Here is a 12473-nt window from a genome sequence, read left to right as displayed (position 1 = left end):
TGCAGTTTCTAAAACAACAAATGTGTTCAAAGCTAATGCCCCCAAGAGGCAATAAACATCAATGAACGATTATAGACGTTTCCAATCTGCAGTTACTTTTTGGTGCAGTTTTGTTCGACTGAAATTGAATTATGTTCATTATTGTGTTTATTATTTCATCAATATGTTCAAAGCAAAATTACTACTTTCTTGAGGTTTTTCTATCATTCATTTAAAGTAGGCTAATACTTTTTTTTCTAGACATTTAACCTTTAAAGATAAAGTTTGCTAGAGTCGGATGACAGCAATGTACTCTGAAATAGTTTGCCAGGGCGCCTCAGAGCTCTGTGACACACACACACACACACACACACACACACACACACACACACACACACACACACACACACACACACACACACACACACACACACACACACACACACACACACACACACACACACACACACACACACACACACACACACACACACACACACACAGGAGTAAAAAAGACCAGAGTCGAGGCATAAACAAGAAACAGAGGCAACACCGTGTGCATTCTCTCTGGATTTTATTCTTTAGGAAGAGTTCTGTTTGGAATTACAAAATGCACTGGTAGAAATAGCGGTGAGACTGGCTAAGAGTGCAACAGGTAAGAGTGTGAGAGAGACAGAGTTAGAGAGAAAAAAAGAGGGAGTGAATGAGAGATCAAAGGTCCAACAGCCAGTTGAGCGAGCACATCAACAGAGCTTGCTCGCTCCTGCACCCCCTGACCCTCACACAAAGTAGAAGGGACAATACACCATCTTCTGAACTGTATGTTCTTTTTTTGAAAGTTTTATTTGTATTTCTTTTTTCATTAAAAACCATTCTTTTTTTCATGGTGTCCTCAACATGGATGTGTTGCGTCTCAACCCCATGTATAACAGAAGAAAAACAAAAAAAACCCCAAGACTTTGACCAAAGTCTCTTCTGCTTTTTTTTTTAAACTCTTTAGATTTTTTTTGTAATTTTTTTTAACATTTTTTTGTTCTCAAAAATAGAAGGAAAAAAGGAAACATTGTTTTTTATTTTATTTTTTGAAAAACATCTATCTATTTATATATCTTTTTTTTAAATGTTTTAATTCCTCTGAATTAAATTAATGTGCTTTTTCTTTTATGTCCTGAAGATGACTTTTAACCCACGGTGTGGCATGCACATAGCACATGCATTTCTGGAACTAGATTTTTTTTTTTCTTTTTAAAATCTTTTGTACTTTAAAAAAACAAACAAACAACAAACAAACAAAAATCTCCCCGTAGCGACTTTACATTGCTTTTTAAAGACTGCGTGGTTAGTCAGCGTGTTAGTGGATTTTACTGCAGCATATACACAAAGATGGAACGTGAATGTTTGGGCCTTTGCATGTTTCATTCGGGGGTTTTCTGACATCACATACTGTGTATACATAGACACACACTCTCATACGCACACACACACACACACACACCCTGACACACAATTGCACATTGTTACAACGATGTAACATGTTCAAATTTCAAAAAGGATTCTCAGAGACAAACTACAGAAATCAAAACAAAGTTCAAACACAAAAACTCAGAAACACACGCGCATACACACAGAAACCCACTTACACACCACAACCAGGAGCTACAGCACATACGTAGTATGCTTTCTGACTTTAAGTGTGGTGATGTGAAAAATACTTGTCTGTGACATTCCACTAAGGCTGGAAAGACACTAATAGGCAGTTTTTTTCGTTTCAGTTTTTTTTCTTTGCATTCTCTGGTCAACATGTGATAGGCCTTCAGGTTAAACGGAGGTCGACTAAAAAGATTCACGACACGGATGCTGGGGCTGACGGTGGTGCGTGTTGGTGACCAGTGTTAGTTTGAGGCACACAGAGAAATACACCGATAGAAAATATCTTCGCACAGGAGTTGGAAATGTACAGAAATCAGGCGTCACCAGGAGCGCGGCAGGGCCCAGACATCGTCCCTCCAACCCGTAAGGACTGCGCTACACTGCAGTCCAGCAAACACCAGATGAGGTGGTGTCAGAGAGAGAAAGAATGAGCTGAACTTCACTGATGCCACCAATGCTGCACAACTACACCCAATCAGAAGAGGAATAAAGGGAGCTTTGCTGTCACACAACGCCACCTGCAGGCCACAAGCGATGGTGTAACTGCTCTACCACCGTTCATGAGACACGGTTCCTGTTTGACTCCAGCTCTATTTGATCGTTTCAGATTCATATTTGTTCTTCTGCTGTTTCATTTCTCCTAAAGTGTGACTGACAGTTAGACGTCCACCCCGGGGTTGGAGAAAGGATTTGCTGAGCTTGAAATGAAAACAAAATACAAGAAAAAAAAAAGAACTGTCTCATTCTCACAATCATTATGATCGTTACAAGTCACTATACTACTTTTTAGTGACAAAGAAAACAGATATTGAGAATTTCTCTCCTTTCTGTGCCTTTCTATTGGTCTCTTCCTCTCTGATGCCTTTGTTTGAACCCCGGACCTTGGAAGACTTTGAAATGTTACTGATTCGTCAGACTTCACTTCAACTGTCACTATGTTTTTTTTGTCGATTTTTTAAAAATTTTATAATTATTTTTAAATCCACATTTATACCCTGCTACCCATTACATAATGTTCTCCTCACAACCTTGGTTACAAAAAGTTTACTTTCACTAAAAAATATGTGCAATTCCAGCTGTATTAGTGGCAGGCATTTGGCACAGAACAAACAGTAGACAAGCAAGCAAAAAGTAATTGTTTTGTTCCCCCTAGATAAACATACACTAACTATCCAATCTCCCCATAGCCCTCTGTCTTTTGATTTCTCGTGTAAATGAGAGAGAAAAAAATGTCATTCAGACATTCAGGAATGAGAGAGGAATGTCATTCAGAGCACAAAGAGAGAAACAGAAAGCATTTTTAATAAAAAGAGAGAAACCCTACAGACCATAAGAGAAAGGGCAGAGGAGAAATTCCCTCCACAGATAGTAGTTTCTCATTGTTGCTATTATTAGTATTCTTTTGTTTCATTCATGCAGGATTCCATAGGGTGTACAACTCCGCAAGTCTAAAAAAAACGAAGCTGCGTGGGGTGCAACTGAAGATTCAAGCTTCGATGTTTTGAAGAAGTAGAAGAAGAGGAGGAAGAAGAAGCAGCTGCAGAAGTAGAAGAAGAAATACTGCAGAAAACAGTTATTGGTTTGTTTGTTGTTTCCGACACCCATCACTACCTTTTTTTGTTTTTCCTCTCTTGTAGATCATAGGTTGAGGTCGGCCGAAGGGTTTGTCTCTGGGAGGAATGTGTTAAATATTCCCAACACACCCATCCTGTCTTCAAGATTTCGGCAGAGACTCTTCAACCCGTCTGCGACGCTCCCCAACGCTCCCATCCACTTAGCCTTCCCACCTCACACAGGTAGAGGCTCCTTGTCAGTTTTCTTCTTATTTAAAAACACAGATGATAAAACTCATCAATATTCACCTGGTGGCTGGGAGGGTTGGATTCCATACTTTTTTTTTTTTTTTTTGCAGCTAACTTGACAGAAGTTAGCTTAGAGAAACAAAAACCAAAAGACAAAAAGAACAAAAAGAGGTTTTTCCTTTGTCTCTTACTTTAAAGTGTCTTTTATCGAGTCGCAACTCTTGACATCTTGTAAGTGGCTATAGCTCATTGCCAGAGGCATAAATTAAGACACAAAGAGAAGTGTCCATCACTCCTACTGCCTTCTTCAGAAACCGCAGTTTCAGCGTGGTCTCTTTCGGCACCAAGAGATGACGAACAACAATGCAAGCAGAATACAGGAGGTCGTTTTTTTTCTCTTTTTTTTTAACCTTGTCTTACGCTACTTGTTTCTCCAGATTCTGCTTTAGCATTCTTGCACCACCCCTTCATCCTGGTGCCCCATCCTTTCATCTAGCTCAACATCCCTGGGACACCCCAAGAAGTGGAGGAGAGGAAAAACAATGAACAAACAAGAAAGAAAAATGGTGGTTTTCCCTTGGCAGTCACTGCTCTGGCTCAGAGCTTTTCTATTTTCTTTCGATTCAGTGATCAATTATTTTTCCTCCTACGTCCCTCCACCGTTCCCCGAGGCTAGCACCAATCATCTTCCTCCGTCTCATTGTAGGGTTCATGCAGGCCCTTGCGGGGCCCCCTCGGGTGCCCGGCTGGAGGCGGAACCTTATGAGGCCCGGTATGTGGGGGTCCATGGAGGTGTGTGGAAGGCGATGAAGATCGGTAGCCATTGGGCAGGCGGCGCTGAGCAGCTGGCTGGTTCTGCACGGGCCCTGTCAAGTCAGTGGTGGGAGGAGGCGCGTGGCGAGCCGTCATGGGTGAGGTGCGAGTGGCTTGTGTGTGGGGGTTGTTAACGGGGTGAGGTTGCGGGGGAGGAAGGGGGTGGGGGTTGTGAGGCTGTGGTTGTGTGGGAGGTGGCAGTGGGTGGCTGGCCAGGCCGTGGGGGTGGGGGTTGCCACCCTGCATGGGGCCTGGCTCATAGGCAGGTGGTTCATGGTGCGGCTCATAGTCCTGATACTCCTGGTCGTAAAAGCAGCCGTCCCCTTCCATGGACCCCCCTCCTCCACCTGCATCTCCCCAGCGAGGCGGTGGGTGATGGCCTTGGCGGGCTGCGCCGTGGTGAGCGAGTGGGAGGCCAGCGGGGGGAGGACCCTGACCCTGGGGAGGCTCTGGAGAAAAGTGGCGAGTGGCCGGGGCCGGGTGTCGGCCCTGAGTCCCCCCGGGAGGCGCGGGTACGGCCTTACGGATTACAGGAGAGTATGTGACATGGGGCCGAGGTGTTGCAGGTGTCTGAGGCAACTGTCGGCGGCCTCGGCGAGGCGTACTGGTCCCCGAGGTTGAGGGGACGGGACTTCCGCTGACCGAACTACTGCCCTACACAAAAATTGAAATAAAGCAAATAAAAAAAACGAACCACAAAATTCAACGACAAAACATGTGGAATAAAGCAGAGGATGGTAAAGAGAGCATACAAAACAAACAGAAAAAAAGAATGTCAGAGAAAGAGGCAGACAGATCGAGAAACAAGACAAGAATAATAGAGCCAGTCATAATGCAAGTGGAAGGGGGGGAAGGCAAAAATTAAAAGCATCAAACAGGAGCAGACCAGAAGATGTGAATTAAAAAAGGATGAAATTCCAAACAGTACCATACAGAGAGAAGCGACATGTCACGCAGAGGAAAGAAAACAAAAAAATGACAGGAGAAAAAAGGTTAAAGGGTTGATTTTCAGACCAGCAAATGTACAGCACTGCACAAATGTCTTAGGGACCCCTTGTATTGTTATTTTACCAAAGGTTTAATGATATTTATATCTATTTTCCAGTCTTATTAAGATACAGACAGAGAGTTTGGGTCTCCTGTACCTAGAATCAAATCCTAATTATTATCAGTGCAAAAATATGTGTGGAGCAGTCTCCTTAAAAAGAGATAAAAAAAGAATTTGACTACTGATGATCAAAATGACGGATTATTAGCACATCATTTAATCGGTCTACATCTAATATATTATTGTATTTTCTGTTTGCATCTGAATAAAAGGATTAAAAAAATACAAATGGTCATTATAACCTTTATAAAAACAACAACACCAGGGGGGCCTTTGACTTTTGCGCTGCATTGTTGCACAGGGTAAATATGACAAATCATCCATGCATGTGTTGTGTTGTTTAGAATGAGGTGTGGGGTACGTATCCAGGTTTAACATGTCATCTTTCTCAAAGCTCCCCCAAAAAACCGTAAAGAAAATGGGAAAAACCCAAATCCTTCTCTTTAACTAATAAGTCTTTATATTTTAATATAAATAATTAAACAAACTGATTCGTTTAAAGTGGAATAATATAGCGTAGAAATGTTTAGAAAAGGATGACATAAAAGGGAAGTTAGTGAGGGGACAAGACAGGATCCTGGTAGTATTAAAACATTTACACAGGTAACAGCAGGAAGTTCTCAAATATACATGTTCATGCATATTTGTTTGGATTGTGGTTTTTTAGTAAGAGACATTAAACATTTTCCCTTTTATCTCTCATGTTTGCCATCACAATAACATATGTTGTGTGGTTGTAGTAAGATAAAAAAGCAAAGTCAAATGTACACAGACACATTGTACTTCTGCTATTTTGAACAGAACCGTGTCGCAGACCAGGATTGAAAAATCATAAGGCTTTACAGTTTCATAATATTATTGATTCAAGAGCTAACTTTCTAGTTGGGATGCATCTGTCTGAGTTATTCATGGAGTAAATCAGACAGATGCATTTTATATATCTGTCTGGCTTGCTGCACGTGTAACATTTGTCACTGGTCAGGACATAATCATAAATAACACCTTTCCTTTCGAAACAGAAGCTGCATAACCTGAGAGCGTTCTTTAATGCAGTTACATCAAACATGGGGCCTGATTTACTAAGATCCTAAATAAAGAGTACTAAATTGCGTGTGCACTGAAAAAGTTTGCACGTGCTGTTGTTGTGTGTTTTGCGGGTGATCAACTAACAGTTGATCACTGTTGCGGTTTGCAACAGTTGCAAACCGCAGTATTTAAATGAGGTGTTGCGTGTCTTAAGGTTTGCGCCATGGAGAGTTTGGATGGAAAGCAGGATAGTCGCAAGCGCAAAATGAAATTTGACGAGTTGGAGTTAGAGATATTAGTGGAAGAGGCAAATAAACACATTCATGAACTACAGCAAAGAAATTTAAACATTACCAAAAGTGTTGTGCCGTATTCAGCACCCCTGCCGTGAAAAGCACCCCCTCGTCGACATATATTACCCACAGATCTCTTATTCACGAGTAAATGTCAAAAAGGACTAAATGCTCATGTTTAATTTACTACAAATGACAACGTACACACAATGACAAAAATTATATTCTCATTCCGTGTCACGTTCTGTTTAGCGTCCAGTTTTGTGTTAATGATTCATGTTTAAATGCGCTCATGGATTCCACAATAGTCATACTTTCCCACAATCACAATCACAGATAACAAAAGTCGGGTAAATGGTTATTGATGTCATTAATTAATAGCCTGCTTACTGTGTTGTCTTCCATAATATTTGTAAATATATATAATATAAACTCCTAAGTATGTGTTTGTGTGAGTGTGTATGAGGGGGTGCTTTTCACGGCAGGGGTGCTGAATACGGCACAATAACAGCAGCCATCCCTGCGTAATGCTGGGCAGATTAGCACCTTCCTTTCGAACGTATTAAATACAGACGCAATCACAATCCCCGCAATTACTTTCAGGCTTGGTAAATCTCATTGCGTGTGGTAAATGAACCTATTTGCATTTTCCCCTCCCAGTATTTAGCGCTTTCTGGCGGGTACGCCCCATATTGATTATTCATCAGGGCAAAAGTACTAAATGAATAGCGTGTGCTATTTTGCTCATTTGAGAGGCGCAGTCCTCTTTGCACGCTGTTAGTAGATCAGCTTGCACATTGGTTTGCGGGTGATGTCAAGTTTGCACACGTTTTTACGCACGCAAACCTTTAGTAAATCAGGCCCATGGAGTGTTAAAGTATCGGAAAAAATGTAGAGGCTGTTGAATTCTAACAATAAAACACACAAAAAAATCTAGCTTTTAAAATGATGCTCCTTGAAATTGGACACTACATGCTCAAAATGACCCCGAAGCCCACCTGTCTGTGCGTCATGCAGTCGCGGCCCTCGCTGGGTGATCGCGACCAGCGCCGGTCCCTTTCTCTCTCTCTCTCCCTCTCCCGGTCGTGGTCTCTCTCCCTCTCCCGATCGTGGTCTCTCTCCCTCTCCCGATCGTGGTCTCTCTCCCTCTCCCGGTCGTGGTCTCTCTCCCTCTCCCGGTCGTGGTCTCTCTCCCTCTCCCGGTCGTGGTCTCTGTCCCGGGAGTGCCTGTGTCCGTGCTCCCCCCCTCGCTCTGCTACGTAGCGTTCCTTGTCCATGGAGCCGTGGTGGTGGTGATGATGGTGGTGGTGTTTACGGTCTTTGGACCGGCCCCGGTCTCGGTCGCGATCTTTCTCTTTTGATACGAGGTCACCCGACTGGGTGGTTGTACTCAGGTCTGTGCCCAGGCCTGATGACAAAGTTAAGTGGGGTAAGGTGAGGAATAAACACCATGAAGTAACAGACACACAATTATCATATAATGTAGTTTTGTTAAACAACTAAAATGTGCTTATTTCAGTTTAAAGGGGACCTAATATGGCATCTAATACCTATTTTAAACAGGCCTTGAATGTCTTAAAAACATTATCTATGCAGGATTCTGAGTGGGCGGGGAGGCTATGATAATGAGGCACTGTGCTGTGCCCGTAAAATTCAGAATCCAATTCAAAATTTGATTACTTGCGTATAAAGCCCAAAACGGCTTAGCTCCGCATTATTTGCAAGACCTGATAGTGCCTTATGTTCCTGGCAGAGCTCTCCGTTCTCGGAGTGCAGGTTTACTCGTAGTTTCTAGAGTATCCAAATGTAGATTTGGAGGGCGGGCGTTCTGCTATCAGGCACCATTACTATGGAACCAACTTCCAATCTGGGTTAAGGAGGCTGATATCACCTCCACCTTTAAAACTAAACTTAAAACATTTCTGTTTAGTAAAGCCTATAGTTAGTGTTTAGTAAACCTCTAGCTGGTGTTGGTAAATCTCTAGGTAGTGTAAACTCTAATGTGTTAGAGTTGCTCCTGTAGTTTCTTGTGCTGCCCCCCCTTTTCTTCTCTTTTTTCTCTTTTGTTCATGGTGCAGCATCCTCTGCCGGTGGCGAAGAGCATCTCTGAATGCACAACCCCGGAACCTGCAGCGTGGGAGTGAGAGGGGCAGGGTAACGGCCCGGGCAGGCGGGGGAGAGATTTGTCCGTCAAGACTCCTCTCCCTGGCCCTGCCCCTTCTCAACCTTTCCCCGACCCTGCACCTAACCTGGGACTTGCTGATTGGGCCGGAGCTTCGGGAGCTGCGTACTGGCCTGCGGTCCCCACCCCTGGTCATCCCATTGCTGCTTCCACCTGCCTACTGTGCTGTTGACGTCCCCGACCCCCAGTCTGGCCCTCGGCAGGAGGGTCCCCCCTTATGAGCCTGGTCCTGCTCAAGGTTTCTTCCCTCCTAAAGGGGAGTTTTTCCATGACACTGTTTGGCTTAAGGTTTTTCTCCCACTATGGGAGTTTTTACCTGCCATTGTTTATGTAATAATTGCTCGGGGGTCATGTTCTGGGTCTCTGGAAAGCGTCTAGAGACAACTTTTGTTGTATTAGACGCTATATAAATAAAATTGAATTGAATTGAATTGAATTGCCGATTGGCTGCCTGAATGACGCGATACACCGCTACGAAAAAATGACGGAAGCTCCGGCCGGCAGAGTTAGTTGTGGGCGTGGTTTCACACATCGGAGGCCAACCTATGTAAATTGCATTTTGGTTACGTCACGACAGGAGCAGAATCTGAACGGCTCGTAGAAGCCACATCAGACTGGACGGCTCATCCGGGCGGCTGTACAGACACTGCAGAATTTGGTTGCTTTCCTCCTTCTCTGAGTTGGCAGGCTGAGGGGAGACCACTTTATATATGTTAAAGCAAGAGAAAACCTGTTTTTCATAATAGGACCCCTTTAAGCATCCAGCATCTGTTCATGTTGATTTTCTGTATATATTCCTCTCACCTGTGTCTGCGTCGTTGTAGCGACAGAGGGACCTCTCAGATGCTCGATGGCTCCGGTCTTTTCGCCGGTGTCCATGTCTGGAAGGCCTTCCCTCCTCAGGTATTGTGCGTTCCATGTTGAAGTCGTCTCTGTCTCTGTGGCCCCGCCCAGACCTGCTGTGGCCCAGTGACGAGGCCGAGCGCTTCATGGGACTGCTGTCATTAATGGTCTAAGAGAAAAAAACGAGAGGAGAAACCACCACGGGATGGAGGGAGAGGCGTTTCCTTTGGCTGTGAAGTTGGTGTTTCTTTATGTAACTGAGAGGTTAGAGATGATGCGTGTGTGTGTGTGTGTGTGTGTGTGAGTGGGGACTGATTCTGTGCAGGCCCTCCACCAGCCTTCCTCCGGCAACTCACCCAAACTAGACATTTCTACTTAAATCATGCCATTATAAAAAATAAATAAATACTGGAAATACTTGAGAGGACAGGGGTTGGGGAAGAAAAGAAGCCCAAAAAGCAAAATTGGTCTGAAAAACGTAATTATTTTGGCTTCCACAATAAAAAAAAAACACAAATCAATTCTGTATATCCACTGTAAAGAGATGCGATAAAATCTTCTATCAGAATAAAATTAAAAATTAGAATCTTCAAAATGGTGCGACATTGAGGAAAGTTAAAAGATAAAATATAATCAAACTTAAATTTTCTTTAACTGAACAGCTTTAACTAATAAACACTTAATATTGAATTTGATTCTACCTAAAGGTTTATTTTTCCATTTTCCTTTAAAATGTATACATTCAATAAGAAACTGGGGTCTTATTTTCATGGTTTTCACTGCCATGCAAGTTATAATTTGATCCCTCAAACTTGATCAATATTTTATGTAACTAACTCAAAAAATGTATTCAGAAAAAACAAAATGCTTATGTTTCTAACACAATACTAGTTGCACACAAGTAAAAAAAAAAAAAAAAAGCAACTGCTAGTCACCATAATTGCTGATAAGAAAAAGAGGAAAAGAAGAAAATACAAGAAAGGAGATGATGGCAAATGGCCATGCCTTCCATGCGTCTGTAACTTGCGTTTTAAGGGAAACAAAAAGGATTGACCAGTCAAGTAACGTTAGACTCTTCCTCTTCTCCAGTAGTCACCAATGCCCCAAACATGGTACATTCCGGGCTGAGAGGTTTTCTACTCCTGCGTGCTTTTCCTGCAGCCATGCATGTAAATAGATGCTGTCTGGAGCTCTGTCACAGCATGGGAGTGACCCTCTACAGTGCCGAGATGCCATTCTTTGAGGGAGGACAGCAGGACAGAGACTATGGTGCCAAAAGTTGCTGATCTGGGCATGGAACCATATCAGCTCATTTCAGTGCTAAATCCTTTTGGCAGCTGAGCTGACCACGTTTTTGAGTTCCTGCATATTAGACAAATTGCCAGCTGTGTATACATTAGTAGGTTATCTGGCCTAATAGAAGCAGCACTGAGAAATTTAACAATGTGTTCATTCAAGAGCCCATTTGCCCTAATCCCTCCACTTTCTATCTAGTCTTTACTCTCACAAACATGCACACACACACTCGCATACACACCCTCGCTTTGAACATACTTCAACACATTTTCTTGCATGCAGGTGGAGCAACTGTGAGTGGAGACTCGGACGAGATGGGGGACTATTGATAACACTGTTATCAAGCACACAGGCATGAGGACATAAAGCAAACGGAGCATTGGCGGCAGCAGCTGAGCAAAGAGAGACAAAGAGCCATCAGTGTCATGACGGAGTTCAGCCCAATTCCAAACTTACCACAGTGAGTGCATGAAAAGACTCCAGACACTGGGGTAAGACTGGAAATAAGGTTGGCGAATGATTTCATGCTGAAAATGCTGCTGTACTACGTCTTAAGGAACATTACCCCCTATAACTGATAGGAAAAGGGACTGAGGGTGAAAGGGACTGAAAAAGGGGAAAGAGGAGAAAGGAGAGAAGACAGGAGACAAGGTACATACACTGAGGGTACTGCCACGGTGCTTCCCTTTCCTCCGCTGCTGTATGAGCACAGAGAAGACACACACACATACACACACGCGTCACACACATGGAGCATAGACATAAAATCAGGGAGGAAAGAAAGAGTGGAGAGGGAGAAGAGGAGTGAAGAAAACATGGGGTGATTTGATTCCCAATGCAAAAGAAAAAGGATACAGGAATGAACGAGTGAAAACATAGGGATGTCCAACCCCAGCAGAGATGACGAGGAGAAAGAAGGATAAAAGAGAAGGAGGGACAGAAGACAGAAGAAGGTTTGATTAGACACCAAAGCAGCAGTGAAGGCGAAAGAGACACTTACCATCGACAGTCTGAGTGGGGCACCACAACAGTCTTATACACACATGACAGTGCTTAATCAAGAGAGCCACAGTCACAACAGCAGTGAGAACAGTCGGAAAATACGCACAAATGAATACGTGTTTTAAAAAGAAAGAAAGTACACCACACACACACACACACACACACACACACACACACACACACACACACACACACACACACACACACACACACACACACACACACACACACACACACACACACACACACACACACACACACACACACACACACACAATAGCAGTTTCAAATGGCAGCAGACAGCAGAGTGACAGGACCAGAGTGACTGCACAGAGAACAGCTGAGTACACATATAAGCATGAAACACACACACACACACACACACACACACACACACACACACACACACACACACACACACACACACACACACACACACACACACACACACACACACACTCACACACCTACACACACTA

General features: G+C 43.4%; 1 protein-coding gene across 19 annotated transcripts in view; it reads right to left on the bottom strand.

Moving 5' to 3' along the window:
• Window positions 1–546: 546 nt before the first annotated feature.
• cacna1aa (calcium channel, voltage-dependent, P/Q type, alpha 1A subunit, a) overlaps window positions 547–12473 on the bottom strand; it is a 90935-nt gene continuing 79008 nt past the window's right edge. For 9 of the 19 annotated variants that reach the window (XM_061711359.1, XM_061711366.1, XM_061711361.1 and 6 more), the window contains 4 exons: window positions 11652–11690; window positions 9658–9865; window positions 7670–8079; window positions 547–4898 (listed from right to left, as the gene is read on the bottom strand). In XM_061711359.1, coding sequence (XP_061567343.1) covers window positions 4104–4898; window positions 7670–8079; window positions 9658–9865; window positions 11652–11690 — 1452 coding nt within the window. In that variant the 3' untranslated portion in view covers window positions 547–4103. The remainder of the gene's footprint in view (window positions 4899–7669; window positions 8080–9657; window positions 9866–11651; window positions 11691–12473) is intronic. The other 10 variants (XM_061711360.1, XM_061711362.1, XM_061711365.1 and 7 more) reach the window with 3 other exon arrangements.

This window comes from Cololabis saira, chromosome 21 (genome assembly GCF_033807715.1).
Source record: "Cololabis saira isolate AMF1-May2022 chromosome 21, fColSai1.1, whole genome shotgun sequence".
NCBI lineage: Eukaryota > Metazoa > Chordata > Actinopteri > Beloniformes > Belonidae > Cololabis > Cololabis saira.
This window is presented reverse-complemented; position numbering and strand designations above follow the sequence as displayed.